The sequence below is a fragment of the Carcharodon carcharias genome, chromosome 12, assembly GCF_017639515.1.
Source record: "Carcharodon carcharias isolate sCarCar2 chromosome 12, sCarCar2.pri, whole genome shotgun sequence".
Taxonomy (NCBI): Eukaryota; Metazoa; Chordata; class Chondrichthyes; order Lamniformes; family Lamnidae; genus Carcharodon; species Carcharodon carcharias.
The window spans coordinates 66,144,112-66,163,480 of NC_054478.1; the positions used below are offsets into that span (position 1 = coordinate 66,144,112).

Genomic DNA, 19,369 nt, shown 5'->3' on the forward strand with positions numbered 1-19,369 from the left:
ATCTCTCTCAACTCTATGTTTGGAGTATTCAGTCAGGTTTTAGCTCAATGCCAGGGCATTGAAATGACCCTAATCCAAAATCATAAAAGATATCCTCTCTGACTCTGACCATGGTGCATTATAGTTCAAAATAAACTTCTGGCTATCCACAGTTGTGGCAATGGTGTGACACTATTTTAGCCACGTGCAATAGAAAATGCCTTCCGCACACTCGCATGACAGTGGTAAATATACTTCCTGTTTCTTTACTTAACTAACTTCTAGCCCCATTCAGTAACAAGGGAGTAAAGCACTCAATAATCAAAGGACACTTGCATATTATGCTTTTTTTCTTACCATTTTACAAATACACAAAGGTTAAAGCACACACATTATGTTATTATAAGGATTGAGATCACATGCCTGATGGTGCCTTTTGTTCAACTTTTATGTATTAATCAAACTGCAGTTAGCCACATATGTATTCCTAACTAAATACATATGGCTGATAGCTAACATATTGGATAGCTCTGGATTACGCCATACTCCACCAACATCTTTCCTTCACTGTGCAGCTCAACGGGACTATCTTTGCCTGGTTCGACTTTTACGTATCTGATCATAATCAGCAATGGCTTCTTTTCCTACCTCCTGAGCTGAGATTACAAGCCACCATGTAGTTGCCAATGCAAACATCATCTTTATCCACCTTCATAATATCGCCTACCTAGGAAAGTAAGTTGTGAAGAGAAGGCTGCAAAGGGACATAGGTTAAGTGAGTGAGCAAAGACCTGGCAAATGGAGTATAAAGTGGGCAAATGTGAAATTGTCCATTTTGGCAGGAGGAATAAAAAAGAAGCATATTATCTAAATGGTGAGAGATTGCAGAGCTCTGAGGTGCAGCGGGGTTTGTGTGTCCTAGTGCATGAATCACAAAAGGCTAGTATGTAGGTACAGCAAGTAATTAGGAAAGCTAATAGAATGTTATTGTTTATTGTGAGGGGAATTGAATATAAAAGTATGCACTAGTGAGACCACATATGGAGTACTGTGTACAGTATTGGTCTCTTTATTTAAGGAAAGATGTAAATGTGCTAGAAGCAGTTAAGAGAAAGTTTACCAGGCTAATACCAGGAATGGGCAGGTTGTCTTATGGGGATAGGTTGGACAGGTTAGGCTTGTATCCACTGGAGTTTATAAGTGTAAGAGGTTACTTGTTTGAAACCTTTAAGATTCAGAGGGGTCTTGACAGGGTGGATGTGAAGAGGATGGTATCCTCTTGTGGGAGAATCTAGAACTAGGGGTCGTGGTTTAAAGTTAAGGCGTCACTCATTCAAGACAGAGATGAGAAATTTTTTCTCTGAGGGTTGTGAGTCTTTGGAACGCTCTTCCTCAAAAGGCAGTGAAAGCAGGGTCTTTGAATATTTTAATGCAGAGCTAGATAGATTCTTGATTAACAAGGGAGTGAAATGTTATTGAGGGTAGGTGGGAGGTTACAATCAGATCAGCCATGATCTTATTGAATGGGGAAGCAGCCTGCTCCTGCTCCGAGTTCGTATGTTCAACCCATCTGCTGCTGACACCCTCAATCATGCCTTTATAAACAAGATTTAACTTTTTCCAATCTTTTTGTATCTGGTATTCCATCCTCTCCCCTCCATAAATGTCAGCTCATAGAATTTCCGCTGTTCATATCATACCCTGCGCCAAACTACACTCATCTATTACCACTGTCCTCATTGACCCACATTGGTTCCTGACCCCTCAATCTCTCAAATTTAAAATTCTCATCCTTTTGATTAGATGCCATTCTGGCCTCACTCATGTCTACCTATATAAATCTACAACCCACTCCCTGAACCCTCTTCCTTCTATGTTGGTCTTTTATGTGACCTTCCCTGCACCCAGCCTAGGTTCAGTGCTCTGGAATTATCATTGGAGTTGTCAGCTTTGTTGAAATAAGGGTCCGAACAGAGTTATGTACATAGAAGTAAGTGTATTAACCAAGAACAATAAAGCTAGTTAGCAACAGCAATGTCATCCTTCTATGTCATGGTCTCTCCCTTTTCTCTTTCTTTCTCTCTTTTATTATCTTTCTGATTTTACATTGGATATCCAACTTTCTTAACCTGTAGGACTTGCAGTTCAGTCTTTTTACTGGCCCCCTCTATCTCAATCTCCTTCTGATCTCCTGCCATTATATCATATATCAGATGCTCACAATCATGAGAAAGAAATTTAACGTCAAAACATTGAAGAAAGCCATATAAAAAACCAAAATCATAACTGGTTCCATCATAGTTGTTTGGCATTGTTAACATTTTTGAATATATTAGATTTTTCCAGTTAATAGCTCAATTTTTCCCTCCCTCACACTCTAAGAAACCCCAGAGATTAATTGATGCTGCACTGATATAACTGAGTTGCAGGACTAAAAAAATACGTTATCACCTTGGGAAATAGAGAAATTCAAAGTCAGTCAATCCTAATGATTACAAAGCAACAAAATTGATCCAAAGCAAACAAAAGTCTTATCAGATGATCCCCAGTTCTCCAAAGTCCCACCACAGGCCACATGGAAGCATTGTAATGTCCTTTTCTGATTCTTCAGATTCAGCTCCTGAAGGCTTTGTCTCACTGCCATTGCATAAGCATCTCTATTAAGAGAGTATTGGACCATGACACACAAGATGGGTCTTAGAAAATGAAGATAAGAATTGTTCCCCAACCAGAGTACCCTCAGGATTTTCTGATACCTCTTTAATGGGTTCCTCTATGAACTTTTCCCCGTGCCCAGTTTAGAAGAAAGCTTCACTCATAGAAAACACCAAAAACTTATGGTAACTTTGGAATCTTATAATTGATTTTCCAAGTGTGCTGTGTGGGCCCCTGTAAATGGGAGTTAGTTTAGCTATGTCACATTGCACTCTACCGTCAGTCGAACATGGGTCCTTAGTTTCAACATGTTACTGTCTTTGAAGCTCATGGTCTGTTTTCTGCTATGATTCCTTTGAATCACATGTGTCATTATCAAGTGATACATATCTTCACTTCATGTGGACCTTGTAGCAACCATTGGATTTTCAAGCAGGTCAATGGGTATTACTAAATAGCTTCCAAAGTCAGTGGTTAATTCTTGTGTTGAAAAACAGTTGCAGTTCTAATAACAAAAGCAAATGAAGACATGTGGCTCAGATCCATAAAGGCCTGTAAAGTAGCATTGATCAGTTTGCTCTCTGGTTTGATTGAGGTTCATAAGGTGATGTTTTGTTGCATGATGCCCAGTGCCTCTGAACATTGCAATAAATGGTTTATGAGTCAGATAGCAAGGATTTCTGAAATGCAGAAAAAATTTCAAAGAGTCTACCTACTTAGAACTGTCAAACTATGAAATGGAAGGCACCCCACTGTGATGATGGAACGTTGTGAAATCAGTTAAGAAGCACAAATCCTGTAATGACAACCCTCAGACTTATGTCAACATACAGAGTGAAATAGCAAGCAGTGTTTTTTTTTAACACACAGTACTGAAGACTTGTGTTCCAGAACTTGCTGCGCCCCTAGCCAAGCTGTTTTTGTACAGTTGCGACACTGGCATCTACCTGGCAATGTGGAAAATTGTCCAGCTATGTCCTGGACGTGCACAGCAGGACAAATCCAACCCGGCCAATTATCGCCCAATCAGTCGATTCTTGATCATCAATAAAGTGATGGAAAGGGTCATCGACAGTGCTATCAAGTGGCACTTGCTTAGCAATAACCTGCTCACTGACGCACAGTTTGGATTCCGTCAGGGTCACTCAGCTTCTAACCACATTCCAGCCTTGGTTCATACATAGACAAAAGAGCTGAACTCCAGAGGTGAGGTGAGAGTGACTGCCCTTGACATCAAGGCAACATTTGACCGAATGTGGCATCAAGGAGCCCTATCAAAACTGGAGTCAATGGGAATCAGGGGGCAAGTTCTCCGTTGGTTGGAGTCATACCTAGTACAAGGGAAGATGGTTGTGGTTTTTGGAGGTCAATCATCTCAGCTCCAGGACATCACTGCAGGAGTTCCTCAGGTTGGTGTCCTAGGTCCAACCATCTTCAGCTGCTTCATCAATGATCTTCCTTTCATCATAAGATCAGAAGTGGGAATGTTCACAGATGATTGCACAATGTTCACCAGTCGTGACTCATACTGAAGCAGTCTATGTCCAAATGCAGCAAGACCTGGACAATATCCAGGCTTGGGCTGACAAATGGCAAGTAACATTCATGCCACACAAGTGCCAGGCAGTGACCATCTCCAACAAGAGAGAATCTAACGATCACCCTTTGACATTCAATGGCATTGCCATCGCTGAATCCCCCACTTATAAACATCCTGGAGGTTACCATAGACTAGAAACTGAATTGGACTAGCCATATAAATACTGTGGCTACAAGAGCAGGGGAGAGGCTGGGAATCCTGTGGCGAGTAACTCACCTCCTAACTCTCCAAAGCCTGTCCACCATCTACAAGGCACAAGTCAGGAGTCTGATGGAATACTCTCCACTCGCATGGATGAGTGCAGCCCCAATAACACTCAAGAAACTTGACACCATCCAGGACAAAGCTTGCTTGGTTGGCACCCCTTCCACAAACATTCACTCCCTCCACCACTGACACAAAATGGCAGCAATGTGTACCAGTACCATTTATAAGATGCACTGCAAAAACTCACCAAAGCTCCCTCAACAGCACCTTCCAAACCCACAAGTACCATCCAGGACAAGGGCAGCAGATACATGGGAACGCCACTACCTGGAAGTTCCCCTCCAAGCCACTTATTCTGACATGGAAATATATTGCTGCTCCTTCACTGTCGCTGGATCAAAATCCTGGAACACCCTCCCCAACAGCACTGTGGGTGTACCTACACTACAGGGACTGCAGCAGTTCAAGAAGGCAGTTCACTACCACCACCACCACCTCGTCAAGGGCAATTAGGGATGGGCAATAAATGCTGGCCTAGCCAGCGACACCCCCACATGTAAATGAATTTTTAAAAATTATCAAGGTGTTGCTCTTTCCCCTTCCCAAATATAGACATCGGATTCAGCTAGTCCTTCGGAGACTGCTCCATTGTTAATAAACATAGTGGACTTCTTATACTAATATCTGACAAAATAATGACTACCGCAATGGTTTCTTTCAGTACTTGATACTGGCAAATGTATTTAAATCAGATTGATCTTGGCTGCTGTCATGGCTTCTCCCATTGAGATACTTAACACAGTTCTCCCCCTAGTTTTGGGATACTTCACACAGCTCTCCCCCCTAGTTCCTGTTAGTTGTTTAATGATTCCCTTCTACATCCTGCTGTTGCTATGGATTTATATATTCTGCCTTGGGCTGCAAATGAACCTTCGAATTAGGAGCAGGAGTAAGCCATTCGGCCCCTTGAGCCTGGTCTGCCATTTAATAAGATTATGGCTGATCTAATTGTGGCCTCCTGTCTTCCCCCATATCCTTTGATTCACTTGTCAATCAAGAATCTATCTAACAACCTTAAAAATGTACGATGGCCCTGCCCCCACCACTCTCTAGGGAAGAGAATTCCAGAGACTAATGACGTTCTGAGTGGGAAAAAAAGTTTCTCCTCATCTCCATGTTACTTGGGAGATCCCTAATTTTTAAAACCATGTCTCCTACAAGCAAAAACTTCCTTTCAGTATCTACCCTGTCAAGATCCCTCAGGATCTTACATGTTTCAATAAGGTCACCACTATTATTTTAAGCTCCAACAGGCACAGGCCCAACTTGTCTTATCTTTTCTTATAGGACACCTGCTTCATCCCAGGAATCAGTTGAGTGAACCTTCTCTGAACTGTCTCTAAAGCAATTATATCCTTTCTTAAATAAGGAGACCAAAACTGTACATAGTACTTCAGATGTGGGGCTCACCAATACCCTACACAACTGTAGCATAACATCCCTACTTGTGTATTCCATTTTCCTTGCAATAAACAACAACATTCCATTTGCCTTCTGGTAATATCCTTAGCTAGACCCCGGGATGTGGGGGAGATCCAGTTAGATATCAATAACTTTTTGTTTCAAGAACAGATAAAGTTTGAGATTCAAGACACTGACTAAGTGTCCACAAGATTCCATGGGTTTGGAACAAATAAAATAAACTTTATTATACAAGTGCAGAAAGATAAAACAATTTACAAAATCTATATTATACTCTAATGTTCAGGGTAAGTATAAGATACATGTGAATTGATGGGTGAACTGTGGTGGAACACATCGCACTACACAATAAATGATAGATGCAACCAAACCGATTCCATGGATTTCTCAACAACCCACCCAGACCCTTGTCACAATGTAAGCCAACCAATCTCACTGAAACATTGTCACAAGGGTTTCCAAACTTCACCTTTGAAGATTGCACCTTGGAATTCTCTCCTAAAGTCATTCCCACTTGGACGGCTTCAACAATCACCCATCTCGCAGGGTTTCAATCTCACCTTGGGAGATTTCTTTTCTCTGGATCTCCATGTACACTCGAGCTTCACCTTTCAAGTAAAATTTCAGGCCTTCGGCCATGCCAAGCGGAACACCACTGATCCAAGAGGGATACCTTTGCCCCAATGGTCTGCAGCACAGAGTCACCAACCTTTGGCTACCTTCTTGCATCTTCAGGGCTGCTCATGTGCCCACTTTGCTTAAAGTCTACTCCCTGCAGCTCTTTAATTTGGAGCCCATGTCTTTGCTCTTTTAACTTAATGGGACCTATTTCTGTCCCCTCTCTTTGATCCCTTGCATGGGACTTCCCTTTGGGACCTTTCACTGCACCCCCCCCCCCGGTTTGGGATCTTTCCCTGTCCTGCTCCCTGGGGCACCTACTTGATAATGTCCCTCCATTCTAGGTCATTTGACCTTTTTGCGCTGTTCTTTCTTCCTTCTGCACAGGCGTGCAGGGCCGGTCCTCGGCCTGAAGAATGAAAAATACCCGGCCGGCGCATGCGCCTAAGACCCGAAGTTTGTCGGGAATCTGAGTTCCTGACCTTCGAACTAAAGCTGAGTTTGAGTTTCATTATACTTCCTAATTGTTTGCTGTACCTGCATAACTTTTTGTGATTCGTATATACCAGGACACCCTGATTCCCTCTGTACCGGATATGGGATTTGACTCATGGATCAAGCCGGCTACTCTTGGTATAATTCATAGCCCTTCCTGGTTTATTGTGAAATGAACAGATGATTTCCAAAGTTAACATTATTCAAAGGTTACATCATTTTTTAAAATCACTTTCAGCCCCAGCTGTATGAAGTGGCAGTAAAGCCGTTTCCACAGTGACACTTGAAATTAAATCAAACAGCTAAGGTTATGAAACATCTTAGTAGGGAAGATACAGAACTGCTTATCAATTTAATGTCTGCCTCCTTGTACCAGATATATCAATCTTTTGTCTATCCTATGGCTCAAATGTTACAATGTGTGACTAAGTATTATGACACAGCCGATGGTAAAACCTGAATTGCTCAAATCCCAGAGGGAAACTTGAAACAACTGTCATAACCCATTTTTGCAATTTGTATGTTTCGAGGTGCAGGCTTTGAATTCAGTAGTAATAAGACCACCGAGTCTCAAGAGGTTTTTTTATAAAATTAACAAATGTTTATTAATATAAAGATTGTAAATTCATACATATGTCTACAAAATTACTACTACAACCACTACAAAAATCCCCTAATTAATCTGACACTCAGTTACACCCCTGCTAAGGCAACAGTAAATCTCATAGATTTAAACAGACACCTGGCAAAGCACACCCTGGACAGTCGCATTCAAAATGAGTTTCTTTCAGCTCTGGGTCCTTACAGACAGCAGCTTGAGGCTTACAGGCTGGAGGCTTCTCACACTTGTTGGATCTTAAAATGCCTCTACCTCCTTTACACATATCTTTCTCTTTGAATGTAAATTTTCCAATGTATCATTAGGCTTTTAACTTTACCTTTTCTAACAATAACATCCTTTCACCCCTCCAATTTTATTAGTAAACTGAAAAGAAATAAACATTGCTTGGCATCTTCTAGTTCTGTGTAAGATTTCACCTGCAGTCTTAAGTGGTTTCTTTTAACAAATGCAAATTTAAACTTTACCTTCTACCCTTACGTGTACCTAATTAACATCTCAAAACTATAATACATCAAAGCACCCAGAATAGCTGGCTTTAATCCAATTAAGACACACACATAGCCACAGACCCCACTAGAACTCTATTTTAAACAATAATTTCCAATAACATTATAGACATTAATATCTCTTCGTGATATTAAGTAATTGCCATTTTTCAACCTGAATTGCTTTTCATTGAGCACTTAATCCTCTGTTATATCAAATAGTGTTTACAAATATGCAAAACCATCTGAAGAGATTTGGTAGTTTTAGCAAAGAGATGTCTTCAAAAGTTGTTTTCACGATAACTAAATATATACTTTCCTTCTGTCGTTTTGATGACAATTAATTTTCTCGCTATTTGTGAGACTAGCGCTCACTTGGCCTGATCGAACTTCAAGTAAAATGCTGCCATGTGACCAGTTGTTTTAGAAAAGCTGGGAGCTCGACAAAATCACTGAGAATGTTGGAAACACTTAGCAGATTGATCAGCATCTTTAGAAAAAAATGTTTCAGATACAACCTTCATCAGTTCTGACAAAGGGCACTTTCTGAACCAGTTGCCTTTCCCCATAAATGGTGCCTGAGTATTTTCAGCATTTTCTCTTCTTGTTTCAGGTTTCCAGCATCTGCAATACTTTATTTTTGACAGTTCAAAAGCATCCCTGAATATAAGCCTATTATCCATGAAAATAGGTACCTGTAGTTACATGGACTTTATGAACATACAGACATACGAATTAGAGGCAGGAGTAGGCCATTCAGACCCTTGATCCTTCTCTGCCATTCAATAAAATCATGGCTGATCTTATCATGGCTTCAGCTCCACATTCCGCCTACCTCCAAAATCTTTGATTCTCTTGTTAGTCAAGAAACTCCCTTCCTCTGCCTTAAACATAGAAACTAGGAGCAGGAGTAGGCCATTCGGCCCTTTGAGCCTGCTCTGCCATTCATTATGATCATGACTGATCATCCAACTCAATAGCCTGCTCCCACTTTCTCCCCATATCATTTGATCCCTTTCGTCCTAAGAGCTATATCTAACTCCTTCTTGAAAACATACAATGTTTTAGCCTCAACTGCTTTCTGTGGTAATGAATTCCACGGGCTCACCACTCTCTGGGTGAAGAAATTTCTCCTCATCTCAGTCCTAAATGGTTTACCCCGTATCCTGAAACTGTGACCCCTGGTTCTGGACTCCCCCACCATCGGGAACATCCTTCCTGCATCTACCCTGTGTAGTCCTGTTAGAATTTTATAGGTTTCTATGAATTCTATGCCATATTCATTGACCTTGCCTCCACCGTTCTCTGGGGAAGAGAGTTCCAAAGATTCTTGACCCTCCTGAGAGAATTTTTTTTTCTCTTCTCTGCCTTAAATGGGACACTCCTTATTTTTAAACTGTGTCCCCTGGTTCTAGTCTCTCCCACAAGGGGCAACATCCTCAGCATTCACCCTGTCAAGTCCCCTTAGGATCTTATGTTTCAATAAGATCACCTCTCAATCTTCTAAACTCCAGTGGATACAGGTCCAGCTTGTCCAATCTTTCCTTGTAAGATAACCAAACCCGCCAATCCCCACCACCCCCCCCCTCCCCCAGCTATCAGCTGAGTGATATAACATAACTGTCAATAAACCTAAAGTTACATTTTTTCACTTGTATTGGAGGAATAAACATAAGTTCATGAATGTTTGTTGAATGAGGAAATCCAAATGTCAAAGGCACAAAATTACTTAGTACATTTCTAGGGGGGATGTGTGTGTATGCTTACTTAGAAAATTTGAAATGTTTACATGCACAGTTGAAAGATTTTAATATTAAAGATGTGAAGAAGTAACCACTACAGTCATTCTTGCTGTATTGCACTATGCTTATTCTGTATACTGAGACACTGTCATCCAACTTCTTATTCTTTCACAGGGACATCTCTGCTTCTCCAACTATCCCACTTCAGACTGGCACCCTTCATCCTTTTACCACTTCAATTCAACCCGGAGCTTTTCTTCTACTCCACCTTGGTTGAAATTAACACTGTACTTCCTATCCCCTTCATTCCAATTAGTCACTCATTGACCCAGTTCAAGTTTGTACTCTTCAACCAGCTTTCCTTTGGTTCAGGCTGGCAGCCTTTCTACCACTCTTCCCAAATTACTAATGAAATTTTCTTCCTTGCCCCAAACCAAAGCATGACTCTCTGCTTGTCTTCTTCTTTGATGGCCACTCCCCTCTTCCCTTAATTACCGTATATTTCTACTCATACTATCTCGATTTTTCTGCTCAGTCATCCTGCAAGTGATTCTGTGTGCTGCATACTATGGGTGTGAGCTCCTGTTCAAAGAATTTCCAGCTAAGTATGGGGTGGCAGGAATCACTTGCATTAATAATAGGACCAGCACTGAAGGGCAAGGAGTCTTATGAGGTTTTTGTCAGGGACCTGGGGACCCCAAAACACTGAGGACAGGATTTTCCATTAGTTGTTGGGACCCTGATATCGGGTTCTAAGCCTAAATTTGCAGGGAGCCAGGCCGGAGGAGCTATTCACCTGCAGTCTGCCTTCTAGTTGGCTGCCGCTGTGCTCACCATCCTATTAAGGAAGGTGGGCAGGCACTTGATGCTGCCAGTCCAAGCACAGGGCTGGCAGTTCTAGAGCCTTGGCATCCCCAACAGGAGAGGAGGATGTTGCAGAGGCAGATAGGAGACTTAAAGGGCTCATCAACATGAAGGCATCCTTGGGGGGTAAAATTAAAGGTAAATCAGGATTGGAGGGGGGAATCCTTCCAGATGCATCGTTGGGACCACAGGAGCTGTCTTTCTTGTCTGAGTACCCCTCTTTGGGGCATGGAGCCTCCAACTCCAGTGGTCGCCTCTGTAAACCTGGTGGCGTCTGCATTGGCAGGGGCTACTTCGCCGCTGGCAAATAACAGTGAGGCCTCTAAATCACCCCTAATTGGGGCCCTAAATATGCAATTTGCTGTCCACCTCTTCAGCAGCTAGCTGATTTGTTTCCCAGGATGTCCCTGAGAAACTTCCTTGGCAGTGAGAATGCTTCAAGAAACCATCCTGATGTGGCTCCCCAATGTTTTCTTGCCCCTTCCCCAAGTCCATCACCAAAGGACTGGGACAACTGAGTCTTGAATGCCAGCTTGAATTGTTGCTTGCCCATGTTATGATGATCTAATAAATTAATCTAGTTCATTTTCTTGCAGTGAATCTCTCATGTTAAAGATAAAATAAATTTTCTTAACCTGATTATTAGCATAAGCTTTTACAGTTTTATAAGAATATTTATTGCTGCTGTTTATTGTTTTAATAAATTCACTCTACCTCATTTGTTTAATGAGATCAGGATACACTCTAGCCCAGTGACCTGCTTCTAGAGTTCTAACAGTGACAGTCTTTAACTTGCCTATGGGATGCATGTAGCAATACACACCCATCCGGTTTCTCTCCTATGCTTACTGCACCAGCTAAGCACTGTAATACTCTTGCTTTGCATGCTTAGTAACTTTTCATAAAGATATGTAGCATTCAGCTGCTCATTGTTAACCAGCTTCTGATGAAGCATCCAAGATGGTTTTCCAACATAAGCCATAAAAATTTCCTGTCAACACAATCTTCATTTGTAACAAATACAAATAAAATCATTTAAACCTTTTTTTCCAGATGAAACCAGGGTTACCTCTAATAGGACTTCCTTTCTGTGGATGGCCAACTGGAGTACTCAGTCCAAGTATTGCCTTTTCCTCACCTGGCCTTGGATTAACTGAAGGAAATGCTAATCCTTTCCTGCTACCTAGCATTCCTACGAATGAATCACCAGCACAGCAAAATGAAAAACTGCAGAACAGTGCACATTCTTCAATAGCTGAAGTAGCAAAACCAGTGGATTATCCTAGTCCAAAGCCCATTGCAGAAGGTAAGTAGAAATGCTGAGTTGTGGTATATTGAAACATGGAACAGTATTTCCAAGATTATGATAGAGGTTGCAGCCATAACCACAGCAAAATCTTTCTAGCCTATTCAAGCAGCATAGTTCTCATCATCATTCACTGTATTTTTGATCCTTGTTAATGAGTCTCTAGATTATGGTTTCAGTAGTGTAGCAAAATTATGTTTTTACTTTTATGTTTCAAGATCTTAGAATGATGATTTAAAAATATTTAGTGGTTTAACTTATTAGAGACTGTAATATGATGATGATTTTGTTTGGAATGTGTAGGCTTGAATGCCTTAAAAAGCAAACAGTGATCTGTGAAATGGCCGCAGGGAAATTATTGTAAAATTTTTTAAAAAAAACTTTAAAAACATGTTCATAAACTATAAAGATGTAACAGTCATGCGAATATACAAACATACAAATTAGGAGCAGGAGTTGGCCATTCGGCCCCTCAAGCCTGTGTCATGACTCACTGGGGATAGTATCAAGCCCCGAGCCATGACAAATGTGAAAAAGTTTGATCAAACCACCAGATTGCTCCGATTCTACCTAACTGTTTAATTTAGGTTAACAGAATACAAGCACCAGGTTTGTAATCTGAAGTAAATAGCTGTTTATTGAACAAATTGTCTTTAACTAGTGGCAAAAGAAAGAAATATGAACTGCTAATTTCTGACACTATAACTTAAATGCTACCCCCTCTTTAAATCCCTATACACACACATGAGATACACAAAACATGGATTTTAAGGGTAGGATAAAACAGTTCAATAGCACTGATCCGGATTACAGGATTAGATGGGTTGATTTTGATCAGTGTCTTCCAAATTCCTTTCAGTTCTTGTTGATGACACGAGGTGGTCCTCCAGCACTTTCAATATTTAGTTCCCTGGTTGAGCACTTGCTTTTCAATGTCTCTAACAGTGGTTTTCCTCTTTTCCTTTATATAATGGTTTTCAGAGAAATAGAGGTTATAGAGATATGAGAATAAAAAGCCAGCTAGCTATTATTGTGGAATTGTTGGAATCTTCCTCACACAGAAGAAAGAGGTTTTAGGTCTTGTCCCTTTCAGGCTAGGAGCTATTCAGCTACACTGCCCTCACACAAAACCTGGTCACTTTGTCAGGAGCCAATTAAAATGCTGCTGTCAGGCAGCTTCCTTGGTCCAGGACTCCTTTCTGGCACCATCCTGTTTTTCATGGCACACTCTGTTCCAGGACTACAACATTGTATATATCTCTTATCCTGTTCCATTGGACATGTATTTCAAACTGCAGCCATTGCAATTTTAATCCACAGTCCAATAGAAAATAAAAATATATGTTCCTTACACCTGCTTCACCGTTTCATAAGATCATGGCTGATCTGATTGTTGTCTCAACTCCACTTTCCTGTCTACCCCCTAAACCCTTTGACTCCTTCGTGAATCAAAAATCTATCTAACTCAACATTAAATATATTCAATGATCCTGCCTCCACTGCTCTCTGGGGAAGAGAATTTCACATTCCAAAGACATTCAGAGAGATTTTCTCCTTATCTCCATCATAGATGGGAGACCCCTTATTTTTAAACTGTGTTCCCTAGGCCTCGGCTTTCCCACAAGGGGAAACATCCTCTCAGCATCCACCTTGTCAATTCCCCTCAGGATTTTATATGTTTCAATAAGATCATCACTCATTCCTCTAAACTCCCAACGGATACAGGCCCAACCTGTCCGACCTTTCCTCATAAGATAACCTCTTCATCCCAGGAATCAGTAAGTGAACCTTCGCTGAACTGCTTCTATGCCAAAACAAAAACAGAATTACCTGGAAAAACTCAGCTGGTCTGGCAGCATCGGCGGAGAAGAAAAGAGTTGAAGTTTCGAGTCCTCATGACCCTTCGACAGTTCTGTGAAGGGTCATGGGGACTCGAAACGTCAACTCTTTTCTTCTCCGCCGATGCTGCCAGACCAGCTGAGTTTTTCCAGGTAATTCTGTTTTTGTTTTGGATTTCCAGCATCTGCAGTTTTTTTGTTTTTTGCTTCTATGCCATTATGGCCTTTTGTAAATAAGGAGATTAAAAACTGTACACAGTACTCCAGATGTGGTCTCACCAATGCCCTATGATTGTAGCAAAACTTCACAACTTTTATATTCTATTCCCCTTGTAGTAAACAACAACATTCTATTTGCCTTCCTAATCACTTGCTATACCTGCATACGAACTTTTTGTGATTCATGTAGCAGGACATCCATATCCCTCGGTACCGCAGAGTTTTGCAATCTCTCTCCATTTAAATAATAAACTCTTTTTCTATTCTCTCTGCCAAAGTGAACAAGTTAACATTTTCCCACATTTACGCCATCTGCTAATTTTTTGCTTACTCACTGAACCGATCTAAATCCCTTTTTAGACTCTTTATGTCCTCCTCAAAATTTACTTTCCTACCCGCCTTTGTGTCATTGGCAAATTTAGCAACCATACATTTGGTCCCTTCATCCAAGTCATTGATATAGATTGTAAATAGTTAAAGTTGCAACATTGATTCCTGTGGCACTCCACTGGCTATAGCCTGCTACCCCCAAAATGACCCATTTTTCTCTACTCTCTGCCTCCTGTTAGTCAACCAATCCTATATCCATGATAATATGTTACCTCCTAGACCATGAGTTGTTATTTTTTGTAGTGACCTTTTGATGTGACACCTTATCAAACACCTTCTGGAATTCCAAGGATACCACATCTACAGATTCCCCATTATTCACATTACTTGATACTTACTCAAAGAACTCTGAAAAATTAGTCAAATGTGATTTCCCTTTCACAAAACCATGTTGACTGTATCTAGTTGCGTCAAGATGTTCTAAGTGCCCTGCTGTAATCACCTTAATAATAGATTCTAACTTTTTCCCTTTGGCAGATGTTAGGCTAACTAGCCTGTAATTACCTGTGTACTGTCACCTTACTTCCTTGAATAGAGGAGTTACATTTACTATTTTGCAATATAATGGGGCCCTTCCAGAGTCGAGGGAATTTTGGAAAATTACAATGAACACATCTTCTGTCTCTGCAGCCACTTCTTTTAGGACTCCAGGTTAAAGTCATCAGGTCCTGGTGACCTGTCCATCTTTAATTCTAATAGTTTTCTCTGTACCCTTTCGCTTATGATTGCAAATGTTTTTAGTTCTTCCCTCCCTTTCACCCCTTGATTTACAAGTATTTTTTGGGATGTTATTTGTGTCTTCTACGATGAAGCCAGACACAAAAAAATCTGTCCAATACTTCCACCATTTCCTTATTTCCCAATATTAATTCCCCAGATCCACACTTTAAAGGACGCACGCTTACTTTAGTTCTTTTTCTTTTTTAAATACTTGTAAAATCCCTTCCTATCTGTTTTTATATTTCTAGCTAGCTTTCTCTCGTATTCTAATTTCTCCCTTTTCATAACAGGATAGGACCAGGAGTATGTCACATGGCCCCTTGAGCCAACTCCATCATTCAGTAAGATCATAGCTGATACTCAACCTCAACTTACAAACATCTTGAGTGAAGAAATTCTTATCTCGGTCCAGCCAAGGAAAACTGCTTCTCATGTATACCCTGTCAAGCCCTCTTGGAATCTTTTATATTCCAATAAAGTCACCTCAAATTCTTCTAAATTCTACTTTCCTAATAAAACAAGTGCTCATCCCAGGAATCAATCTGGTGAATCTTCACTGCACTCTCTTCATTGTACTTCATTGACTGTTAAGTGCTTTGAGGTGTCCAGTGGTCATGAAAAGTGCTATATAAATGCAATTTGTTTCTTTTTTCCCTCCGTACTTTCCTTGGGTATACAGTCCAAAATTGTACACAGTACACCAATTGTGGTCTCACCAACATCCTATCAAATTATCTGATTTGGATCATGGTCCAATCTAGAATCATGCAGATACATTCTGCTACTTAATTGCATTCCTAATTTACATTTTCATAAATCTAAGCACTGAAACTCAATTTGTATCAAATTAAATTATACTAGCGGATCTAATGTGGTAATGCTGATGGGTAATCTGGACTAATGTTTAGCTGCAGGCTGGAACTGTGTTTAATTGGTCTCTCCCTTGAGAGCCACAATTCAGCAACATCCTGTTTAGGTCCTCCAGGTACATCTTGAGATCAAATGGAGGCCAGGACTACAAAGTGCTTACAAATCTCCAGCTCCTCCCTTAGGGCGGAGGCTGGGTATTTAGATCGGGAAAGACTAGCAGAGTTAAACTGACCATTGTTTTAGATAGTTTAATTGATTTTTTTTTTTGCTATTTTACAAGAACTATTTCAGGTAATCGATGCAATTGGCATTCTTTGCAACTGGCATAAAAACTTTGCAAATGTGATCATTTCTCCAGGGTGTAAGGTGCCATAGAATGCACTTGCATTTCTTGTATGCTCACCATCACCAGCCCAGCACTGTTGTCAGTTAAAAAGCAATCTCTCCTCCTCCTCCCCCTGCCCACCCCAAAACATATAATTGGTTTGTGACCACAGCAGTGCATCATTCAGGTTTGAGTCTGGTTTCCTGCCAGGTGTCATAACTCATGCATCATTTATTAGTCCTCTGGGTTGCCTTTATTCCAGCCAGGCTGGCTATCAGGCTACAAGGGTAATCCCCTCCAGACATCACTCCTGACTGCCCGGTACAGTTGGGGCACAGTCTCAGGATAAGAGGCCAATCGTTTAGGACTGAGATGAGGAAATTACTTCATTCAAAGGGTTGTGAATCTTTGGAATTCTCTGCCCCAGAGGGTTGTGAATGCTACATCACTGAATACATTTCATACTAGGATAGACAGATCTTTGGTCTCTCAGGGAATCAAAGGATATGGGGAACAGGAAAGGAGGGGAGTTGAAGCCCAAGATCAGCAATGATATTAAGTGGTGGAGCAGACTTGAAGGGCCATATCGTCTACTCCTCCTATTTCTTGTATTACCCTCCCCAGGTAACAACGCCTCAACTGGTGTTTTGCCTTATGGATGGAAGAGAATCTCTCTTCCTGTCCTCCATTTGGATCAGGGCCTCTGAAGTAGCATTCAGGAACTTAACGGACATGATCCGCAGGCCTAGCAGTCAAATTGTGTTCAAAGAATGCTTCCTGTCTGTAGCCAGAGGGCATCTTTCCTTTGAGGTGTTGGCTGCTGTTAAGTGGCATCAGAAACACCTGATTTCTGCCATGAATCGTGCAGGTTGCATGCCTGACTCGTAAGCTCACAGCACAACTATTACATGCTGCCTGGGACAACACTAATACGCAGATGAAATGTGTGATCTGCTCCTTATGTGCCCATTTTCCAATGCAATGGAATTTCTTGGTCGTTATTTTTAATCCCTCCAGATGGAATCTATTGTACTCTGACCATGTGGGGTATTTTCCTTGAAGTAATTTTCCTTTTGTTTCTTCTACTGTTTTTGTTATTGGTTATGTTATTCTTGGCAGCATTTACTTGGCAGCAAATCGGTTTGGTTGTTTTGCATGCTGCATTCAGTATTTTTTCTGCCTGATTATAATGAGGATGGCGAGTGATTTTTAACTTCATTGTGAGGTAGGTGCTAGCCACCTTGTAGTGCAATTATCTTTATTACATTTTATTCTAGCTAAATCCTATGTTAAAGCCACCAGTGTTAAAATAAAATCTGATCCACTGAGTTATCCTGCTTGGTTGGCACTCAGGCAGTCAAATTCCTGAAATCCTCATAGTGTTGGAGGGAATTTAAAAAAAACTTTTCATAAATTTTAAGATCACTCTTCAAAAAATTATAAATATGTGTCAGTATGTATTTGTTTCTTTCATAAGAAATGCAGCAAGGCTGGTGGAGAATCATTGATCCAGAAGAGCTGAAGACTCTGTCTAAAGTACTTCATCTCAGGGGAATAAGAGAAAAGGCTTTGCAAAAACAACTTCAAAAGCACATGGATTACATCAGTCAGACCTGCATCAAAAGTAAAGATGGTATGTAGTTTAAAAAAAGTTTACTTTGTATAAATAGAATTCTTATTTGACTATCAAATTTAATATCTTTATTAAATGCTGAACTGACTTAAATACAGACTATGCAGCAGCCTACATTTATATTAGGAAACAGAATAACAACAGAAGGATTTTCAGCAATTCAAAATTATTTCTCACTTAGTTGCAATATTTGAAATAAGTGAAGATGATGAAGAAAACCAGGTTACTGATGAAGCTGTGCATAACTGGTCAGTTGAGGATCAAGCATTTGAAATTGATGTAGCCATACTTCAGCAAGTTGAAGAGCTGGAAAGGAAGGTGGCATCAGCAAGCCTGCAGATCAAGGTAGGGGACTATTTCAGGAATTCATTTTGTGCAAAATGGTATAAAAGCCTCCATAAACTGATGAAAGTTTGTAATATATAAAGAGAGGAACTCATGAAATAATGGTTAATATTAATCATGAATAGGATGATACCTATAATTAAAGCCAGATATGATAGCATAGTAGTTATTTTATTGGACGAGTAACACAGAGAGCTGGACTAGCAATCCAAGGAACCTGAATTTAAATCCCACAATAACAGTTTGGAAAATGTAATTCATCTACAAAAACCTGGAAACAAGATGTTGGTATAAAATTCTGACAGGGTAGGACAGACTGGATGCAGGGAGGAAGTTTCCCCTGGCTAGGGGTTCCAGAACAAGCAAGATAAGGGGAAATTTCTTTCATTCAGAGGGTGGTGAACCTGTGGAATTCTCTACCACAGAAGGCTGTGGAGGCCAAGTCACTGAATATATTTAAGAAAGAAATAGATAGATTTCTAGACAATAAAGGCATCAAGGGGTATGGGGGGGAGAGCGGGAGTATGCGTCGACATAGAGGATCAGCCATGCTCATGTTAAATAGCAGAGCAGGCTCAAGGGGCTGAACGACCTACTGTTGCTCCTATTTTTCTGTGGTACCAGTAAACCTAGCTGTCGGAATGTCGAACTCGTTCACTGATATCTTTTAAGGATTGAAATCTCTGCATTCTGGTCTATTTACAATTCCAGTCCCACACCAACATCATTCACTCTTACCTGTCCTCAGAAGTGGCCTGGCAGCCTACTCTGTTTTATTAAACTGCTAGAAAGGCAAGAAAGAATAAAACTTTCTGACTTGTGTAGCAATAAAGATATTGCTAATCTAGTTGACCTTGCAAAGTTCCCTGCACTTGTACCAAATTTGGGAGGGCTGTCCTACAGACTAGTCAAGCACTAGTCAAGTCAAAATTACTAAGGAAGAGGAATCTGTCAAAATATTGGTAGAAGCAGAA

General features: G+C 40.7%; 1 protein-coding gene across 9 annotated transcripts in view; it reads left to right on the plus strand.

The window, feature by feature from the left end:
• The window catches only part of baz2ba (bromodomain adjacent to zinc finger domain, 2Ba), a 313,230-nt gene that overhangs the window by 279,605 nt on the left and 14,256 nt on the right, over positions 1 to 19,369 (plus strand). For all 9 annotated transcript variants that reach the window (XM_041200669.1, XM_041200670.1, XM_041200661.1 and 6 more), the window contains 3 exons: positions 11,803 to 12,055; positions 17,895 to 18,050; positions 18,232 to 18,395. In XM_041200669.1, the coding sequence (XP_041056603.1) occupies positions 11,803 to 12,055; positions 17,895 to 18,050; positions 18,232 to 18,395 (573 nt within the window). The remainder of the gene's footprint in view (positions 1 to 11,802; positions 12,056 to 17,894; positions 18,051 to 18,231; positions 18,396 to 19,369) is intronic.